We start from the raw sequence: 21,817 nt of genomic DNA, 5'->3' as shown, positions 1-21,817 counted from the left end.
TGGGGTTTGACGGGGGACCTCAGGCCACACACCCCCCCACCCTGGGCTGGGGGACCTGAGGCTGCACCCCCATCTGGTAGGGCTTGATGGGGGACCTCAGGCCGCACCCCCCACTCTGGTGCCGGGCTGGGGGATCTCAGGCCATGCCCCCCACCCCAGCACCGGGCCAGTGGACCTGAGGGTGCGCCAGGGGACCTGAGGCTGCAGCCCCCACCTGGCAACACTTGATGGGGGCCCTGAGGCTGCAACTCCCACCTGGTGACTTGATGTTAGACCCGAGGCTGCACCCCTGCCCGGTTCTAGGCCAGGGAACCTGAGGCTGCATTCCCTGCCCAGCAGGGCTTGATGGCGGTGGGGCCAGCCGGGTCTGAATCTCGCCCAATGGGGGTGGGGCTGGCCAGGTCTGGGTCTCGTGCGATTTTGAGGTGCACATGGGTGGGCAGGGACTTGACTCTGGTTCCCATGGCGTGCCCCAGACTCTGACAGGAGGAAGATTTTCATATAAATTTTACGAATTTTCTTTCATCTCTGACACTTCTATTATAGAGAAAGGGCAAATAACAATATTAAAATAAATCCTCTAATTAATTCCCTTTTAATGTGCACGAATTTCGTGCACCGGGCCACTAGTATATTTATATTATTGAATTTGATTTGCTAAGATTTTGTTTAGCATATTTGCATATATGCTCACGAAGAGTATTGGTCTGTAGTTTTATCTTCTTGCAATCTCTTTATCTAGTTTTGGTATGTGGTAATGCTGGTCTCATAGACCCATTCTATTGTCATAGCATGAATTAGGATGCTCCTTATTGCTTCTACTGGAATATATTGTTCTGCATTCTAGAATATATTCTGAAATCATAATATGTATTTTTTCTTCCTCTATTATTTGTAAGCATTTATCAGCTAAACCACCTGGGATTGAAATCTTATTTCTGGGAAAATTTGAATTACAAATTAAATTTTAATTTAAAAATATGTATGTTATTTCCATTCAGCTTATTTATTTATTCTTTATTAAAATTTAGAACTTAAGGAGAAGGGGTCAATGGGGGATAGAAAGGGGGACATCTGTAATACTTTCAACAATAAAGATAAATAATAACAGAAGCTGTCCCTTTGATCTGAGCTATAGAATATATTGGCATAAATTTCTCCATGATATTCCCTTATTTTTCTTTTAATAGCTTTAGAATCTGTAATGAGGCCATCTTTCCCATTTCTGATGTTGGTAATTTTTTTTTCCTCTTTGGTAGTCTGAGGATAAAATCCAATTTTTCCTTTGGGACAAATTCCAAAAATACCAGCTTTATTGGAATTTACTTTCTTTATTATCTTTCTGAGTAATCAAGGTCCAAAGATCATTGCTTAATATTTCTCTTTGTAAACTGGCATAGGGCATGATCTCTGCCCAGGCAAAGATCAAGATTATTCTTATCTGGAAGTGTGCCAGAAGGCACCTCAGTAAATGCTTTCTTTCATTATATTCTGTTGAGTAAATCATTGGCAATCAGTTGTGTGTGTGCTTTTTAAAAAAATATATTTTATTGATTTTTTACAGAGAGGAAGGGAGAGGGATAGAGAGTTAGAAACATCAATGAGAGAGAAACATCGATCAGCTGCGTCCTATAGGGCATGATCCCTGCCCAGGCAAAGATCAAGACTAATCTTATCTGAAAGTGTGCCAGAAGGTACCTCAGTAAATGATTTCATTCATTATATTCTGATGAGTAAATCATTGGCAATTGGCTGCCTGTGTGCTTTTATGAATATATTAACACACACCACACCCTCCTTGGGGCAGGTTTTGTGCCTGTACTTCTTCTGTCAACTGTATCACACAAGCTTGACAGCTGGGCTGCTCCAGGCTGCTGCTATCCAATGGCTCCTGCGGTGTTGACTGGCCTCCTTCCTCTATGTGTGTGTCTCCTGCTGGCACCTGGCTTTGCCCAGGCAGGCAAGCTGCTGGTCATCCCCATGGATGGGAGCCACTGGTTTACCATGCGATCCGTTGTGGAGAAACTCAGCCACAGAGGGCATGAGGTGGTCGTGGTCAGGCCAGAGGTGAGTTGGCGCCTGGGACAATCATCCAATTATACTGTAAAGACTTATTCCACGTCTTACACTCTGGAGGATTTGAGGAATCAGTTCCGGATTTTTGCTGATTCTCAATGGAAAACTCGGGCACAGTATTTATATTCTATGCTAACGAGTTCATCTAACAGTGTTTTTGAATACTTTTTTTCAAATTGTAGAAGTTTATTTAACGACAAAAAATTAGTAAAATACATAGAAGATAGTTCTTTTGATGCGGTGTTTCTAGACCCTTTTGACATGTGTGGCTTTATTGTAGCCAAATATTTTTCACTCCCATCTGTGGTCTTCACCAGAGGATTATTTTGCCACTATCTTGAAGAAGGTGCACAGTGCCCCAGCCCGCTTTCTTATGTTCCGAGAGGTCTCTTTTCGTTATCGGATACCATGACCTTCAGGCAGAGAGTGTGGAATCACATTATCCACTTGGAGGAACGTTTATTTTGTGGCTATTTTCTCAAAACTGCTTTAGAAGTTGCCTCTGAGATTCTCCAGACAACTGTCACAGCATATGACCTGGTCAGCCAACCATCCATTTGGTTGTTACGAACTGACTTTGTTTTGGACTATCCAAGACCTGTGATGCCCAACATGATCTTCATTGGGGGCATCAACTGCCACCCGGGAAAGCCATTGTCACAGGTGAGTTACCTCTAGCTTCCCATGCTCAGAATAGTGTGGCTTGGACAGGAAAGAAAACAAAGTTTACTTACTGCACCATGATTTGTAATTTATATTAGTTACATTTGGAATTCCTTTAGGTGCAATGAATTATTTTATGTCAATTCTTTTAATTGTGTGTTAGCAAATTTTATAACACTGTCCCCTTTGATACCTATGTGTATTCAATTGAGTTAATTGTATATAATTTCCAGGATGTGTTTTTTAATACTGTTTTGGAAAAAACACTGAAAAAACATAGTAAGAAATGAAGCTTTTCTTTTTTTAATCTAATGCAACCCCCTTAGGAAAATGCTCTTAGCAGTTTTGTATGATCTTATCCAAATTTTCTGAAGTTATTTTAGATATATGCATATAGCTAATGTAAATCCTCACACTCATTTTATGAAAATGAAATCTAGTATCAGAGTGGACATATTGTTCTTTACCTTTTTTATTTATTGATTAAGGTATTACAAATGTGTCCTTATTCCCCTATTGTTTCCTCCATCCAAGTCCTGCCCTCACCCTCACCACCTATTGTCTGCGTCCATCGCTTATGCTTATATGTATGCATACAAGTCCTTTGGTTAATCTCTCCCGCTTACCCCCACCCTCCCCTACCTTCCCTCTGAGGTTTGAGCATCTGATGGATGCTTCTCTATCTCTAAATCTGTTTTTGTTCATCGGTTTATATTGCTCATTATAATCCACAAATGAGTGAGATCATGTGATATTTATCTTTCTCTGACTGTCTTTACCTTTTTTCTTGCCTATAAATCATGGACCTTTTAACAGCCATTACATACAAATGTGTAACATTCTTTTTAAGAGTTGCATAAGATTCTTTACTTTGTGTGCACTGTAGTTTATTCAAGTAAGCAATATTGATTGATGGTTATGCTTTTTTTCTTACTTTTTCCTTTTATAAGTAAGACTGTACTAAACATTTAAAAAAAAGTTCTTTACATTCACACATTTCCATAATCTTGCTCTTACTGTTGTAGGCCAAGAGTCCTTAGGAGTAGTGTTGCTAGGTCTAATGCTATGCACATATTACACATGCAACAAATGGCCTTCAAATGGCCTTGAACAACCTTACATTTTGGTCAACAGTATATGAAAGTTCTAGTTTTTTCCATACCATCTCCAGCTTCAGATGTGTTCCAACTTTTAAATTTTTTGGTAAAAAAATTCTACATAGCTGCTTCCATTTTCATAGATATAGTGGTCATTTGCATTTCCTCTTCTGTGAATTATGTATTCAGATTTTTTTGTATTTGTATTCACATTCTTTAGCCATGTTTTTGAGGGCTATTTGTCTTTTTAATAGCAAATTATTACAAGTTTCTTTAGTATTAGGAACATTAACGCTTAGCTCTTTATGTATGTTGCAAACGTTTTTTCCTGGGCTCTTCTTCCTCTTTTGTCATACAGGATTTTCATTTTGGAGTAGTCAATCTGGTTAACTTTTCCTTTAATGGTTTCTGGATATCAATTGTTTAAGTCTTTCCAAATCTGGGATATATAAATGTATCTTCCATACTGTGTCTTAATGTTTTTAATTCCTCTAATGTGAATAGTTACTTTTTTTTTTTTTTACAATGAGAACCTTACACAGAAGTATACAGATCTAACTTTATTATTTTTCTAAATGGATTGTCCATTGTTCTAACATAGTTTTATAAAACATTCCACTCTGCATCTGTTGAATTGAAAGGCATCTTTATTATATTTTGAATTTCCATATTTATTTGCATCTGCTTTTGAACTCTCAGTTTAGAGAGAACTGTCTGTGAAGAATCCTGTGACAAGTGACTAAGAGGACTTTTAGGAATAAGAAGGTCCATTGTTTGGTTTTGAGTTTTTTTTCTCTGTGCTGCGTTGAGACATCTCCTACCTTAGGGGCCCTTGATTTTCATAAAAGATTTGCTACATGAAACAGCCTGGCCTTTGCATATTCCAGCACAATTATTTCCAATCATCACAATATTTACATTAACCACTAGTGGCCCGGTGCATGAAATTCATACACATTAAAAGAGAATTAATGAGAAGAAATATTTTAATATTGCTACTTGCCCTTTCTCTATAATAGAAGTGTCAGAGATGAAAGAAAATTAGTAAAATGTATATAAAATCTTCTTCCTGTCTGAGTCTGGCGCGCACCGCGGGACCTAGAGTCAAATCCTTGCCCACCACCCTCACGCGCTTCGAAAACACAGGAGACCCAGACCCGGCCGGCCCCACCCCCTTGGGTGAGACCTAGACCAGGCTGGCCCCACCCCTGTCAAGCCCCTCCAGGTGGGGGGCACAGCCTCAGGTCCCCCGGCCCAGCGCTGGAGTGCAGGGCATGGTCTGAGGTCCCCCGTCAAGCCCCACTGGGCGGGGGGTGTGACCTGAGGTCCCCTGTCAAGCCCTGTGGGTGGGGGGCACGGCCTGAGGTCTCCCAGCCAGGAGCCAGGCCTGGGGCACGGCCTTAGGTCCCCCCTCAAGCCCAGGCCCGCCCCTCCTCCCCCACAGCGTCATACCAGTGCTGAATGGGGATGCACACAGGCAGTGGGAAGTTAGTGCTGGGGGTGAAAGTCCCCGCCCCTGGCCCTGCCCACAGACTGGTCGTGACTGGACACCGTAATGGACAAATTAGCATATTACCTCTTCATTATATAGAAGATAGGATCAGGCTCTTTAAAAAAAAAACACATCAATTGGTTGCCCCCTGCACACCACACCCCCTTCTGGATTGAGCCCAAAACTGAGGAATGTGCCCTGACGGGGAATCGAAACAGCAACTCTTCAGTGCACAGGATAATGCCCAACTGACTGAGCCATGTGGGCCGGGGCAGACATTCTTTTTTTAAAAAAATGAGCTATAAGCATATCATAACTTTCATCCTTTATAAGCATACAATGCTGTGGTCTTTAGTATATTCATGAACACAAGCAGCCATCACCATTCTCTAACTCCAGGGCGTTTTCCCCACTCCGAAATGAAATCCCATGCCCTCTAGCAGTCACTCCCCCTGACAATCTCAAATCTACTTTCTGTCTCTGTGTATTTGCCTGTTCTGGATATTTCACACAAATGGAATCAGGGGATATATATGGTCCTTTGTGGCCGACTTCTTTCACTTAGTGTTCACAGTCTATCTTTTTGTAGCTTGTATAAGCCTTTCATTCTTTTTTATGGCTGAGTAATATTCCATGGCTAAATTATAGTTTGTTTATCTGTTCATCAGTCCACGCACATTAGGTTGTTTTTACTCTTCAGCTGTGAAGAATATGCTGCTGTGAACATTCTTGCACAATGAGCTCAACATTCTGACTTTAGGACCCTTGTGCCTAACCTGTACACTTGACTGTCTCCCTCTGTGCACTGGAGACTTTTCAGGAAATGTCCTGCCTGTGGAATTTGCCGAGGTTGCTTGACTTACATCAATGGCCTCTAATCACTCAGTGGACATGGCATTTGTTGATTTTGCAGTGTTACAGAATAACGTACAGTTGACCCTTTTTGTTGTTGTTGTTTAACATCAAAGGTTCGTCATTGAACAAATATCTATTGAGAGCCTTCTGTGTGCATGGCTTGCAGTCCAATGGGGAGACACACATTAGTCAGTTACAAATTATGAAACATAACGTTGGCCGTCCGGATGCATTGTTTTTAGAAAGAGCCTGCTGGGCTGTGCTTGCCCTGGAGGAGCGGACCTGCATTGTGCTCCCTTTGTGACCATCTGGGAGTCTTATTGTCGTTTAGATGGACCCAAACCAGAATGCTGCCACCTTCTTGCCCTGCTCACTCCCCTGAAGGCTGCAATGAAAGTTTGCTTCTTGTGACTGCCATTCTGGTAGGCGTGAGGTGACACCTCATTGTAGTTTAATTTGGCTGCAATGAATTTGCATCTTGGCTGTGTTCTTGGGCCCAGCTTTGTGCTTGGGTGATCCTTTCTATCTTGTTCCTCAGGCTTTTCCTCCCTTCCCTATCCCAGCACGCCTCCTGTGCCAACAGGCATGGGTTAGGAGAGGACTTTGCGTGCCAGTTCAGCTGTGCGTGACTAGCTGTGGGCGAGTCTGTTCTAGCCACACTGGAAACCGCCTCTCCCTTGGACAGCCTGGTCCCCTCGCCCTCTTGGACCTCCCTCAGCAATGTGCCAAATCAGGCAGGACAAACATGACCCTCTCCCTAGGTCTCGGTCGAAAAACCTGAAGATCAGGAGATGGATCCCAGCCCGGGCAGGTGGAAGAGCTGGAAGGAGACCTGGCTTTCCGACTCCTACCTCAGGCTCTCACTGCGTGCTGTTTAGACTTATACTTCTCAGATTTTAATTTCCTAAAGGCAAGGGGCAGACTCCACGCTCATAGTGTCATTGACCAGCTTTTCTAAAAAAAAAAAAAAAAAAAAAAAAAAGCACATGGTTCTTTAAATGTTCTATTTCTTGGGTGAATCCTCACAACTAAAAAAACAAAAGAGAAATTGAAATGTGAGACTAAAACAAACAGGCAAATCAAAAGCAAGTTCATTCATTCAGCAAACTTGGATCGAGTGCCTGTTGTATGCTGGCACTGTTCTGGACACTGGGCATACAGCGTCCTTAAAGTGCTCTTGTTCTAGGTGGGGGAGGCGCATAGTAAATAAGTAACAGGTTAGGTGATGGCGAAAGGGGTGAAGCGAGATGAGGAGGGAGATGGGGCTTCAGAGTGATGGGCTGGGTCCTGTGGTAATGGGGTCATCAGAGAAGCTTTCTTTGAGATAACACTGAGTGAATCTGGAATGAAGGGAAGGAGCGGCATGTGGATTTGCAGGGAAGAGTCAACACCGTGGTTTTTATCACTGTCTGGAACTGAGGTTGTCCAACTGCAGCCCACAGGCGGAATCTCACCCGCTTCCTGTTCTCATGAACAAGAGTGATGGGGACACAGCCGTGTCCATTTGTTTAGTGTTGCCTATGGTTGTTCTCCTGGTACAACAGCAGAACTAAATCATTGCCAAGGAGAACAGATGGCCCACAACATCCAAACTATGTTCTATTTATGGCTTTAAAGAAAAGTAATTGTCCACCCCTAATCTAGAACAGTGATTCTCAAAGGGTGTTTTGGAAACCTTGAGGATCCCCGAGACCCCTTCAGGGGTCTGCAAGGTCAACCTGTTTCCTTAATAGTACTAAGACTATTAAGTTTTAGTTTGCTTTTTCCACTCTCATTTTCTCGTGGTGGTCCTGGGGAGTTTTCCCAAGACTTCACAACGTGCAAAACCACAGCAGAGCAAGTGCACATGCTGACAGGAGAGTCCCTCTCCTCCAGTCAGACATTAAAGGGACTTGCAAAAAAGGTAAAGCGACGTCACTCTTTTGACTACTTTTTTTGTTTGTTTTGGGAAATTTACAGTTACTTTCTCAGAAAAGATGTCAACTTGTAATGGGTTTCATCTTGTTATCTCAAATTCATGAGGAAGTACTTTTTATATGTGTCAGTTTCAATTTCTGAAACAGTTTATTTGAATACATGTTACCCACATAAACAAACATTTCTGGGGTCTTCACGCATTGAGAGTAAAAAGGAGTCCTGAGGCCAAAAGGTTGAGAAAGGCTGATCTAGAAGTAGCCAATTCTATTTTTTCTTCTGAAGCTGCACAAGTTACCCAAAAATGTCATTTTGTAGGCAACAAGCCTCCGTTTCTCATCGGTAGAACGATGGTCAGCCAGGGCTTTGTATTGCATTAGATGAAGGGTGAGTGATAGGGTTGAATTGTGTTCCCCCAAAAAGTTTTATTGAAGTCCTAACGCCCAATACCTTACAATGTGACCTTATTTGGAAATACAGTCTTTGCAGCTGTAATTAGTTAAATTGAATGAGGTCATTAGGGTGGGTGGGCCTTAGTCCAACATGACTGGTGTCTTTATATGAAGGGGAAATTTGGACACAGACAGGGACACAGGCAGAAATGGCCTGATGTTCTACAAACTCAGGAACAACAAAGATGGCCTGCAAACCACCAGGAGCCGGAGCAAGGCTGGAACAGATCCCCTACCCAGGCCTCAGAAGGAACCAGTCCTGCTGACACCTTGACCTCAGACTGCCAGCCTGCAGACTATGGGAATAAAGCTCTGTTTTTCAGGCCACCACAGTGTGGTGCTTTGTTACAGTGGCCCTAAGAAATGAAGACAATGGGAAATTGTTTTAGAAACTGAACATGTCGGGGAGCCCTGTGCTGGAGCCACCTTCTTCCAACTGCTGGTGGACCAGTCACCTCCATCAAGTTCCCTGTCACCTGACACCTTCCCACCATTTCATATTTCTACATTTTCTTCTCTTCTTCATTTCTGCCTCCTCCTATGGTTATTGTATTCACAGTGCAGGTCATGCAGGGTCACTTTTTGACCCTGAGAGTGTCTGACCAAACCCAGATGGAGCCCTTCCAAGGGAACTGCACTCAGCTCATTCTCACCACCCCTCAGGGGAGGGACTGATGCAACCCCCAGCTGGCAGGTGCAGCAATGCAGGGGAAGGGCGGTGAGGTCGCACAGCTTGGTAGGGGCAGGCTGGCTCCAGCGTTTGCGCTCTTAACCGCAAAGTGAGATGTGTGGTGTCAGAACACATATGTTAGGATTAGATTCTATCTTCTGCTATAACAAAACTCCCCAATAACAGTGGTATAGCTGGGAGCGGTGGGACGTTCTATTAGGCTTCTCTGTGCCTTCCTTTAATCCGGCCACTGCTGTGGTAACCAGGATTTGGAGTGAGCAGTTCCATTGTGTTGTTCAAATCATGAATTTACATCTGTTCATGCTTCCTTTCCACTGTGAGGAGAGTTGACAAGTAAGCAGAGCAGCATGGACAGCTATTCATCTGTGAACATGGTCATCACTGATGCTGTGGAGTCCTGGTGCTCAGAAGAGAAGGCGGGGCTGCGGTGGGCCTCATGGGGCCTGTCCAGGTTGTCCTCCAACCGGAGAGACAGGTTGGTGCAGACAAAGAGAAGAACTAAACCCAGAAGCTTAGGCAAGAGCTAAGAAGCATGGTTGGCTCAAGTTACCTGTGTTCTTAGAAATAGTTAAATATTAATGTAGGTTCTTGCTTATTAGAGGGCAAAATTCAGAGCACAGAGAGGTAGGCCAGGTCTGTGAAGAGGGGCAGGTAGTCAGTGTAGGGGAAATAGCCGGGAGCCCTCGGGATCAGGCAGCGTAACCCATTTACTCTTGCTGCTACCTGCACTCCACAGGGATGGCCTGCCTCCCCCGTGCGGTCCGGGGCATTTCTGCAGGGGTTTTCCTCTTAGGGCTTTGGGGTGTGACTCTCAGTGACAAGCTGCTGGTGGTCCCCCAGGATGGAAGCCACTGGCTCAGTATGAAGGGCATAATTGAGGTGCTTAGTGACAGGGGCCATGACATCGTGGTGCTGGTGCCAGAAGTCAATTTGCTTCTGAAAGAGTCCAAACACTACACCAGGAAAATCTATGCGGTGCCCTACGACCAGGAAGAGCTACAGAGACGCTTCCGTACCTTTGGGAACCGGCACTTCGCTGAGAGATCGCTCCTGACTGCTCCCCTGGTGGAGTACAGGAATAACATGGTCGTCGTTGACCTGTGCTTCATCAACTGCCAGAGCCTCCTGAGGGACTCGGCCACTCTGAGCTTCCTTCGGGAGAGCAAGTTCGACGCCCTGTTCACAGACCCGGCCATGCCCTGCGGGGTGATCCTGGCCGAGATCCTGGGCCTGCCCTCCCTGTACCTCTTCAGGGGCTTCCCGTTTGCCCTGGAGCATACGTTCAGCCGAAGCCCGAACCCCGTGTCCTACATCCCCAGGTGCTACACCCAGTTCTCAGACAGGATGACTTTCTCCCAGCGGGTGGCCAACTTCCTTGTTAATCATTTGGAGAACCTCGTATTTCACTTTCTGTTTTCAAAGTACGAAGACCTCGCATCAGACCTCCTCAAGAGACAGGTACACTTACCCACCTTATATCAGAAGGGCTCTATTTGGCTCTTGAGATATGACTTTGTGTTCGAGTATCCCAGACCAGTCTTGCCCAACATGGTCTTCATTGGAGGGACCAACTGTAAGAAGAAAGGGGCCTTGTCTCAGGTGGGTGGCTTTATTTCTTTGTGATTGCCCCGTTTCTTCACTCTCTGCTTCCCTCACTGGTCTGGCTCCTCCTCTGATTGTCACCTGGGAGGGCCACCTGATGAAAGGGATGCCAGGCTAGGAGGAGGGGGTGGAGGAGACCTGAGGCTGAGGGTTTGAATGATGCAGAGACTTTGAATGAGATAGCACTCATGCCTGGCAACAGCAGCAGTTATCTTTAACTGGGTAACCTGGGGACAGTCATGGAAGGAGCCTTAAAATTTTCCAAGCCAAATCCTGCACTTACCTGTTGAAGAAACAGGTGAAGCCTTGACCAAGAGACACAGCTAAGAGGGTAGGCCAGGTCAAAACCCATTCTCCCAACTCTGTGCCATGCTTTTTCCCTGGTCCCTAAACCAGGGGTTAACAAACTATAGTTGGTGAACCAAATGGACTTCAGCCCACAGGCCTGTTGCTATATGGTCCAGAGCTAAGAATGGTTTTTATATTTTAAAAAGGATGTTAAAAACAATCAGAACTATGAGACAGAGGGGTACGTGGCACACTCAGTCTAGTTACTATCTAACCCTTTACAGAGAGAGCGTGTTGACCTCTGACCTAAGGCAAGGGTTTGTAGATTCCCTCTGACAGATGAGGAAAGAGGGCTTTGAAAAATAAAAACTTGTGAGTTTGTTTTTAAAAAAATATTATTTGAATTTTTACACCTTTGAAAAGCTTCAGATCACGTAAACTTTCAGACCAGAATTCTCTTTTTCAATGCATTGTTTTTTCATCAGAAAGAAAGCCTCAAAGAGGTCCCAAAGACCCTTGCCAGCCTTCTTTAATATCTGCCAATATCTCTGTTGATACGGTCAACAGTAGCTGCAGGGGTGAAGAGCATAATTGAACAAACTCCAGGAAGCACAGGGCATAGAAACCTCATATGTCAATAACATTTAATTAAGAAGTTAATAAGCAAAAGTGTAAAAAGAATCATTTGCTATAAGAAGGAAGGAAAAATATCATTTTTGATACCTTGGTACCAACCATATATTTTTGCAAAAAAAAAAAAAGTTGTATTTACTCACATTGAAAAAAACAGGCTGTCGTGAGTGTGCTTTTTGGGCCTTGAAGCTTTGCCTGTGCTTGGCTTTCATCTGTGTCTCAGTTAGCAGTCCCTGCGTGTCACCACAGAGAGAATTCTGTGTCAACTTGTATGTGTAATTATTAGAAATTAAGTTGCAGTGATCAAAATCAGTTTCACTGGTCAAACAATTAAACCATTTCAACACTATGAAAAAGTGTGCACTTTGGAATAATGAGAATGGGAGTCATGTAGACATGGCGGGGGCACAACGTCGTGAAGGGACGAAATGCCACTGAATTGTTCACATTAACATAATTTGTTTTGTTATATGGCCTCATCCAATAAATATTTTAAAAAAGAAGATACATCATCAAACAGAAAAAATTAATGCCTGATTTATAGCTAAAAAAAACCCAAAAACCTCGACACTCCTTAGTAGGCAAATATCATGATCAGGCAATACATAAACAACAGAAGTGGCCAATAAAAGTTTGAAAACACATTTAACTTCAGAAATAATCCGAGAACTTCAAATTAATAAACGATGAAATTCGAGTTCATTTCTCAAGTCAGCAAGCCTGTTGTATAGGTAACTATTGGCCTGACTTCAAATGCATACTCATATTTCTTTCAAATATGTGCAAAGCCTTTAGGGAACAATCCTTGCATAACACGGAGGCACAATCAAGGGTGCCTATCCTCAGGGCAGCCTGTGTGCTCCCAGCCTCGCCTGTGTGGGAGAGCATGAGATCTCTTCCCACTTACGCCCAGGTTAGTGTGACTCTGACCACAGCCCCACCAGCCTCCTCTGCCCAAGGAGGGACTCAGCGACCTCCAGGGCTCCTGGGCGTTTCTGCCCAAGATGTTTTGGGGAAGCCCCTGAGGCACCCAGCAGGTGGTTCCCGCTGGGAGACCCTCAGAAGAGAGGCCCTGGGCAGCCCTGGATGTTCTGAAGCCACCCAGGACCTCCTCACCAGCCTCATGCACCTTATCACCCGCCCCCTAAGCAGTTCTACTTGTGCCACATTCTCTGCCTCCAGGAGCTCCAGGCCAGGCCAGATCCTGGGACACTCAATACAGGCTGAGACTTTCTGTGAAGTGATAAAAACAATGTGGTTTTCTTGCAGCATTCTTTGGGAAGCATCTTCCCAGAAAACTATATCCAAATTTCTCAGTACTAGCTCTTTTGTTCCCAAGTTTTCTCCTCTTGTGTTCTGGAATCATCTAGATCAGGGGTGGGAAACCTTTTTTTCTGCTAAGGGCCATTTGAATATTTATAACATAATTCGAGGGCCATACAAAATTATCAACTTAAAAATCAGCCTGCTATATTTGGTCAAACATTTAATTCACTCACTGATAATGTCTTGGCAGGGCCAGACCAAAGATTTCTCGGGCCTTATACAGCCCGCGATTGGAAGTTCCCTGCCCCTAATCTAAATAGTGGTCCTGAAATGGGGGCGAATTTTGACCCTTGCGGGATAATGTCTGGAGACATTTTTGGTGTCACAATTGGGGGTGACACTGTCAACTAACTAGTAGGTAAAGTCCAGGGATGCTGTTAAAAATCCTACAAAGCACAAGAAATACCCACCCACTTATTCCCAACCAAGAATTACCTGGCCAAAATGTCAATAGTGCTGAAATTGAGCAATGCTGGTCTGAACAAATTCCAAGTGAGTATCAGTAACTTCTACCCAGCAGGGCCCGGAGCTGGGTGGGGAGGGGGCAGCAAGCATCCTTTGCCCACCCCTGAGCTAACCTCTGCCCGCTACAGGGGTCTCTGCAAGCAATAAGCACTCAGGCTGCAACTTCAACATTTACTGGTTGAGCTGAGGATTGAATTCTAAGCAAGTAAGGGGAACCAAACCCTAAAATGCCGAGTCATTCTTAATAGACACTTTTAGCAAATACATGACTTAGGACAATGTCTACAATTCCTAGGATGGTTTGCTTCTCTTTCCAAACCCGTGTTTACCTTTATGACTGGATATCTTGGAGATGAACAAACCTGTGGAACATTTTGACAGCACTATTTCTGTCAGTGAGTAATTATCCATAGAGTAGCTAAATGCTAGAATGAGTCAAGGTTTAAAAAACAATATTCAACACAAGTCTCTTAGAAGCTAGAAACTTGGTTAGATAATAATTTAGATAATTTGAGAAGAATGTAATTAAGTGGTTTATTTTATATTGAGATGTAATTCACATACCACACAGTGCATTTAAAGTTGACAATTCAATGGTTTTTAATATAGTCACAGAGCTGTGCAACCATCACCACAATCGGTTTTAGAACATTTTCAATCACCCACAAAAACACACACCTGTAATTATCAGTTACTCCCCATTTCCTCCTCTCCTCAGCCTCTAGCAACTACTAATCAACTTTCTGTCTCCATGGATTTGCCTATTCTGATCATTTCATACAAAGTGAATCATATAATAATGTAATTGACTTTTTTCACTTAGCATAATGTTTTTCATAAGGTTCATTCATGTTATAACATTATTTTTTATTGCTGAATGATATTTTGTTCCATTAGCATAATAACTTCATGTAGCTACTCATTCGTTGATGAACATTTTAGTTATTTCCAGTCCCCAGTACCCCTGCAGCTTTGATTCAGGTCCTTGCCTCTCACAAACAAGCTCCAGGTAGGACTCCCTGGGTCCAGGCTGACCCCTCTAAACAATTCTCTACTTCTTCACAAGAGGAACATTTTAAGAACACAAAGCCAAACATAGCCCCAGTCTTTAGGAGAAAGCTCAGGTCTGTGGAATTGCGACCCCCTCAAAAAAGAGAAGTTGAAGTCCTAAGCCCCAGCATCTCAGAATGTGAGCATCACCCCAGCTGGTGAGGCTCAGTGGTTGAGCGTTGACTTATGAACCAGGAGGTCATGGATTGATTCCCTGTCAGGGCATATGCCTGGGTTGTGGGTTTGATCTCCAGTGTGGGGTGTGCCGGAGGCAGCCAATCCATGATTCTCTCTTATCATTGATGTTTCTATCTCTCTCTCCCTCTCCCTTCCTCTCTGAAATCAATAAAAAAATATATATTTAAAAAAAAGAAAAGAATGTGAGCTTCTTTGGAAACAATCTTGGCAGAGACCATCAAGTTAACATGAGGTCATTAGGGTGGCCCCTGATCTAATATTACTGGTGTCCTTATAAAAAGGGAAATTTGGATATAGACATATACAGAAGGAAGACAATGTACAGGGAGAAGATGGACACGCGATTGGAGTGATACATCTGTAAGCCAAGGAAGACCAAGGATTGCAGGCAAACCCCAGGAGCTGGGAGAGGCAAAGAAAGATCCTCCCTAGAGCCTTCAGAGGGAGCATGGCTCTGATTTGGTTCTGCCCTCCAGAGTGTGAGACAATACGATAATACATTTCTCTTGTTCTAAGTTCCCCAGTTTGGGCTCTTGGTTTCAGCGGTCCCGGGAAGGGAATGCACCCTTGTTTTCTTCTGCCTCCTGCTTCCTGCTCTTGCACACTCTGCAAGTTTCCTGAGTCATTTAGTTCTCTTACCGCTCAGAATGCTTCCTGCCATTCCCATGCCTCTGTGCAGGAGTAGGTGGGAAACACCAAAGCATTTGAGAATGAGTTTTAGGGGCATGATGTGGCATCAACTGTGACTTAGTGTCATGCAAAGAGCCATTAAAATGGGTGTTGGGAAAGGCAGAATCACTCGTGCAGTCTTTGGGCCCCATTCGCCTCATAAGATCCAGAGACAGAGAAGCATTGATCAGACCATCAAACCTCAGAAGGTAAGCAGGGGAGGGAGGGGGTAAGGGGGAGAGATCAACCAAAGGACTTGTATGCATACATATAAGCATAACCAATGAACACAGACACTAGGGGGATGAGAGCATGAGTGGGGGGTCAGGGGACAATGGGGGGATAAGGACACATGCGTAATACCTTAATCAATAAAGAATAATAATAAAAAAAGAATGGGCCTGGGCTTGCAAGTCTTTCCCACCACAAGCCTGTGCCGCCTTATCACCTTGTGTGGCAATGTCTTTTTGTTTCAGGCTCAAAGAATGCTCCTCTTTCTTTTCTTTTTTTGAAGCGTGTGGGTCCATGGCACTTGGCCAATCCACTGTTATATTTGTACTCCAAGGGGAGAGGACAGGGTCTTTCTACTGCTGCACAGTAGGAATGCATGTGGGTGAACTGCTCTGTGTACGCTGTCATAGGGACCTGCTGGCCATGGGGGATCACTATTGGGATTGATTCACTCTGTCTCTTCCCCATGTAACTAAAGCATGCTGGGTGACTATGGTGTGTTCTTGGCAACTCCAATAGCAAGATGCAATGGGCAGAGGTGTTGGGCCTTCTGTCACTGATGGCTGGCATAGTGATGATCTTCACTATCTGCCAGGAAGTTGGAGTCCCCTATCGGAGTTGGTATCTGGTACCCTGTAATCTGCTTTGACAGTTTGGAGCTGTGAGCAGAGTCACCAAGGAAACATACCATGGCATGGAGGATAGGTGTAGGCTTCTCAGCCCTACAGTCCCAGGGTGGTGCTTGCTCCCTGGGGTGATAGGCTGACTGAGGTGCTGGCCACCCTCTGGCCACATGGAGACAAATGAGTTGTAGATAATCTCCTTGTTAACAGGGAGCAAGCGCCACCTTGAGGCTTTAGGTGTAATGGGTAAGGACAGACATACCAGAGGTGGCTGCAAAGAAGAGCAAGGAAACTCTACCCAGGCCTTGTCATCTGTTGTCTCCTTCTCTTTCCGCCTGTTTTTGTTTTCTCTCTAGTGCCTTCAGACAGCTGTAAAAAGTTTTTTTGGGGTAAGAATTTATAATCATTACCTGTGAGAGCATTGGTCTGATAGGAGCTACTCCTGTATTACCAGAAGACAAAAATGCGTCTAGGTGAATTAAAATTTTTTTTTCTCCTGTTAAAAATCCCAATGAGATTTTGTTTGGCCTTGCATTAAATCTATAGCTTAATTTGGGATAAAATCAAGAGTGTTACAATGTTAAGTCTTCCCTTCCAGGACATCCGTGCCTCTTCATTTATTTGATCTAGATTTATTTATATCTCCAATTGGAGCAGAGAAAACACCACCACTATGACCAATTCCCTAGGTAAACCCATCTTCTTACTTGGCTTATAACATCTTGTCAGGTTGAGTTATAACCACAAGGCAGATGACCACAGTGATGAAAGCTAGAGAGGTGGCCCTGGTATATATACTCTCCTACACGTGTCCAGTGCAGTTACAGCTGTACAAGGAACAGGGACTACCAAGTTATTAATAGAATGAAGAGGACTCAACTCTGGTGACTTGCTGCTTCTGCCATTGATATGGTGGTGACAAGAATCCTTAATGGCAGCTTCTCTTGTTAATGATAATAACAGCATCTGCAGCATCAATAACAAACTTGAAGTTGTACCTTCTTAGCTATTGGCTCCATTTGCCCTCATGCTTTTAATGTAGGACATGAGCAGCCTCAAGCCTACACACTCAAGAGATTTTGAATGGCTTTTTGTAGGAGTGAATGGAGGACAGAAATGATAGGATTTAGCCTGTGAGTAGGAGACAGAAACGGAGTCTTGGGGAAAAAATAGATTTATGTCTTGGACGGAAAGAGGATCTGCAAAAGAGAGTAGAGAACTTGCTGTTGGAGAGGAAGAGGGAACCAGGATCCTGGACACACAGCCTATAAGGAAGGGTTAAACCAAACACTGCCTGCACAGTGGCGGATGGTGTTCCATGGGAAGTGTCTTGGTGTGCACACATTTGTCCAATGGTGGAATCTGTTATCACTGTGAATCTTTCATGGGGTCATTTCCTCCCAAAGGGAAGCCTCAGCCTTGCTAGTCATGGTGGCCTGGGCCTGCAGGTTGGCATGGCAGAAGCCAAGGATGCCGAAGAGCACACTCAGTAAGAAAGTGGGACATCACAAGGAGCCCACCCACATCATCACCAGAGTGAACAGGACAAGGAGATGGCAGCTGAGCACAGATGGGAGTCACTTTCTGGAGCAGGCCTGGCCTCATGGGCATGTGACTCATGAGGCTGCTCAGGGCTCCACCCTCAGAAGGAGTGCACAAATTATGCAGCTCATCCTGTTCTGGAAGAATCTGTTCTTATGAGGATTTAGGACTTGGAGAGAAGCCTGAACATAAACCACAGGATATATTAAAGGAAGGCCCTGATTAAGGTACACCATAGTCCCAAAGCAGAGTACCAGAAGACTGGAACTTTCAGCATGCAAGAGAAGAGGAATTCAGACAGAGACTGGTCTGAGGCCAGGTGACAGCTCCCTCCTGTTTTGTGGTGAGCAGGCCCTCAGGGGACGGTGCTCTCTGACCCCACTGTGTCATTACCCATTTACTCTCTAGATAATGGCAACTCTTATCCCATGGAGTAGGTATAGGCATCTCAACAACCCCTGTGTTGTTTTCTGTGCTGAACCAGCTCAGCCAAGGGTTCATAAGCCTGAGTGAGGGCGGCGAAAGGATGGAGAAATGACAGACAAAGAGAATAAGCTGGGTCTAGGTGGATCTTCCTGTGCCTGGCTGAGGCCATAGAGTGAGATTCAGAGGCAAGCTGAGCCTTTATTTTATAGCCAGAGGTAAACAAGGTAGTGGTCACCGTAGTTACAGTGTTCTTGTGAGTTTCACTTGTTTTGGCAGCACTTGCTGCTCCTCCCACAGCCCATTAGCTACCCAGGAAGGATTTAGGGAGCGTCATAAGGTCAAGCCTAATTATGCTAAGAGGACTGTGCCCTCTAAACTGGGACTTATTTGTGGCTTTGTCAACAGGTCAGTCCGAGGCTTAACCCTATAGCCACGCCCTACAGTTTTCATCAAGTCTCAAGTTCAGGGTTTCTCCAGATATTTCCACATTTGACAGCTGCTTCAAGTAGACTCTTCCCTGAACATTGCAAGAGGTGTCCTTGTGCAGAAGAGGAACAGAACCAGAGAGCCAGCGTCCCCCTCCTGTTAGAGAAAGCCGTCTTAGCAATGTTATATGTATTTTTCTGGATGTGCTCAATATTGCCCACACGGGAGGAAAGAGTTTTACGAGTTATCAAATAAGGTCACATCCAGCAGAGAAGTTTTGGTTGTGGACTAGCATTGGTGACTTCTTGGAGTTCAGTTACAGCCCCGTAAAACATGGTTCACAGAGGAGTGGGTGGGGAAGAGAATGAATGGGCATCCACAGCCTCGTTTTGGAAATGGAATGAAAAACAAGAGCGTGAACTAAACAGTTCCTCTGAGAGAGCAGTGGACTCAGATGAATTTTCCAAAGTCAGGGGGATCGATCTCTCCCTAGGGGGAGCAAAAGGGTAAAAGGCTAGTGGTGAAGGACAGGGGCAGGTTCATTCTGTAATGATTAATGTAAGTAGGGCACCCTGCCCTCCAGTGATGTGCCAGTCTGTGAATTGGCTTCATGATATGATAAGACAAAGAAAACAAGTGTATGAGACACACTGTGATCTGGGGAGTCAGCTGCTTCTGCATCTACTGAGATGGCTACAGGACTCCAGCTTCCCCCACCACTGCTCATGGGATTGCTGCTCTTCCTGTGTGTCGGGCCCTGGACTGAGGGCGGGAAGGTACTGGTGGTCCCCATGGAGGGCAGCCACTGGCTCAGCATGCGGGAGGTTGTGAAGGAGCTCCATGCCAGAGGCCACCAAGCAGTAGTCCTCTCACCAGAGGCAACTTTGCATGTCAAGGAGGAGGACTATTTCACCCTGAAAACCTATGCCATTCCATTCACCCAGGAGGAATTTCAGTATCTCATGCTGGGCCACATTGACCTGGTTTTTGAAAGAGCACATTTTCTAAAAACATTCTTGAATTCTATTGTAATTTTGAAAAATGTGTCTTCGGTCTATCAAAAGTCTTGTGAGGAGCTGGTGCATAACCAGGACCTGATCAGGCATCTGAATGCCAGTGCCTTCGACGTGGTTTTAACAGATCCTGTCTACCCCTGTGGGGCAGTGCTGGCTCAGTACCTGTCGCTTCCTGCTGTGTTTTTTTTGCGTGCCATTCCATGTGACTTCGATTCAGAGGGCACACAGTGCCCAAATCCTTCCTCATATATTCCTAGGTTGTTAACAAGGAATTCGGACCACATGACATTCCTGCAAAGGGTCAAGAACATGCTCTACCCTCTGGCCCTGAAGTACATTTGCCATGTTTCTTTGTCTCCTTATGCACGGCTGGCCTCTGAGCTTCTGCAGAGAGAGATGTCACTGGTGGATGTTTTTGGCTATGCATCCGTGTGGCTGTTCAGAGGAGACTTCGTGTTGGACTACCCCAGGCCAATCATGCCCAACATGGTCTTCATTGGGGGCATAAACTGTGCCAACAGGAAGCCATTATCTCAGGTCTGTATTAGTGCTTATAGCCACTCAGTGTGCCAGGCAGAACACATTTTATTTTTTTAAACTAATTCCAAGTGCTTACTTATCTACCAATCTTTCTGTTAATTTCTACCTCTTGTTCTCTAACAGTCTTGATGAGATAAATTGTTCAAGTGTCTCAAGTAGTGTGGTTAAGGTTTGCAATGGTCATAAAAAAAATGAGAGAGGGGTAAAGTTCTATAATAGGATTTACAATGGTGTGATTCAGTCAAGATTGTTCTTTTGTTATGGTATCATCTTCAGGGTTGTGCAATTTTCTTCAGCTGTGTAGGAGCAGACAAATTGAGTTGCAAACTTATTTATCAGGGAGTTTTTGCTTGTGGGTGTTCAGTGGAAGGATAAAGGAACTAGCAAATTGCATTTATTTACATGATCATTTATAGTGGTCCTGTTTCAGAAGGAACTGAGGAGAAATATAATGCAAGCCACGTGTATCATTTAAAGTTTTTAGTAGGCATGTTTTAAAAAAGCAAAAATATTATTTTTAATATACTTTATTCAACCAAATATATCCAAAATATTTTTCTTTCAACATATTCTCAATATAAAATTATTAATGAGATATTTTACTCTTTTCTGTCCAACACTAAGTTTTCAAAATTTGGTATGTATTTTATACTTACAGCATATTTCAATTTGGATTAGCCACATTTCAAATATTCAATAGTTATGTATTACCAATGGCTACTATATCAGACTAGGGGCCCAGTGCACGAATTCATGCACCTTGAAAGGAACTGTGGCCGCGAGATTGTTGTGGGCACAGGGGCGGGTCTTAGCCCATCCTCCGTTCCCCCACCTGCCCACTCCCGCCACAGCCCCTGATCCCCTGTCTGCAGGCAGCCCTGTTCCTGCCACCGCCACTCCCACATGCTGATGGTGCCAGCCCCACTCGCACCTGCTGATAGTGAGGAGCAATGGGGGCCGGTGCCAGCAGCGGGTGCTAGTGGTGCCTGCTGCCCCAACTGCCCCTCAGGAGCTGGGGGAGGTGGAAAAGCCCTCAGGGGGGATCGGGGCCAGCAGCTGCTGCTCGCACCCGCTGATGGTACTGAGCGATCGGGACTGGCGCTGGGCACCAGCAGCAGGTGCAAGTGGTGGCTTTGGCGCCGGCTGCGGGTGTGAGCAGGTCCGGGTTTGGCAGTGGGTGTGAGCACCAGGTGGTACTGCAGCACGCGGGAGTAAAGAATGAATTTTCAGTAACCACCAGAGGCTCGTCCTGATGACAGCGACGGGGGGCCCACCTTGGTCTGGCGCCCCTGCTCACCTGCTCCTCCATCCTGCTAGGGCCAACGCCTGCCATGTTCCTTGCTCTGTTGCCTACTGCTGATGCCCATCATGTTCCGCGTGTGTGCCCCCCTGGTGGTCAGCACACGTCATAGCGACTGGTTGTTCAGTTGTTCGGTTGTTCCACCGTTCGGTCTACTTGCATATCAGGGTTTTATATATACACTAGAGGCCCGGTGCACAAAAATTTGTGCACTCGGGGGGGAGGGGGGGGGGGCCCCCAGC

At 44.9% G+C, this 21,817-nt stretch overlaps 1 protein-coding gene across 3 annotated transcripts in view; it reads left to right on the top strand.

Moving 5' to 3' along the window:
• Positions 1-1,800: 1,800 nt before the first annotated feature.
• The window catches only part of LOC102260925 (UDP-glucuronosyltransferase 1-6), a 41,139-nt gene continuing 21,122 nt past the window's right edge, over positions 1,801-21,817 (top strand). The window contains exon 1 of one of the 3 annotated variants that reach the window (XM_005871724.2): positions 1,801-2,739. In XM_005871724.2, coding sequence (XP_005871786.1) covers positions 1,885-2,739 — 855 coding nt within the window. In that variant the 5' untranslated portion in view covers positions 1,801-1,884. Of the gene's footprint in view, positions 2,740-9,853; positions 10,840-19,348; positions 20,273-21,817 lie in introns of those variants that run through there. The other 2 variants (XM_005871722.2, XM_005871721.2) reach the window with 2 other exon arrangements.

Source organism: Myotis brandtii, unplaced genomic scaffold, assembly GCF_000412655.1.
Source record: "Myotis brandtii unplaced genomic scaffold, ASM41265v1 scaffold354, whole genome shotgun sequence".
Lineage (NCBI taxonomy): Eukaryota > Metazoa > Chordata > Mammalia > Chiroptera > Vespertilionidae > Myotis > Myotis brandtii.
This window is presented reverse-complemented; position numbering and strand designations above follow the sequence as displayed.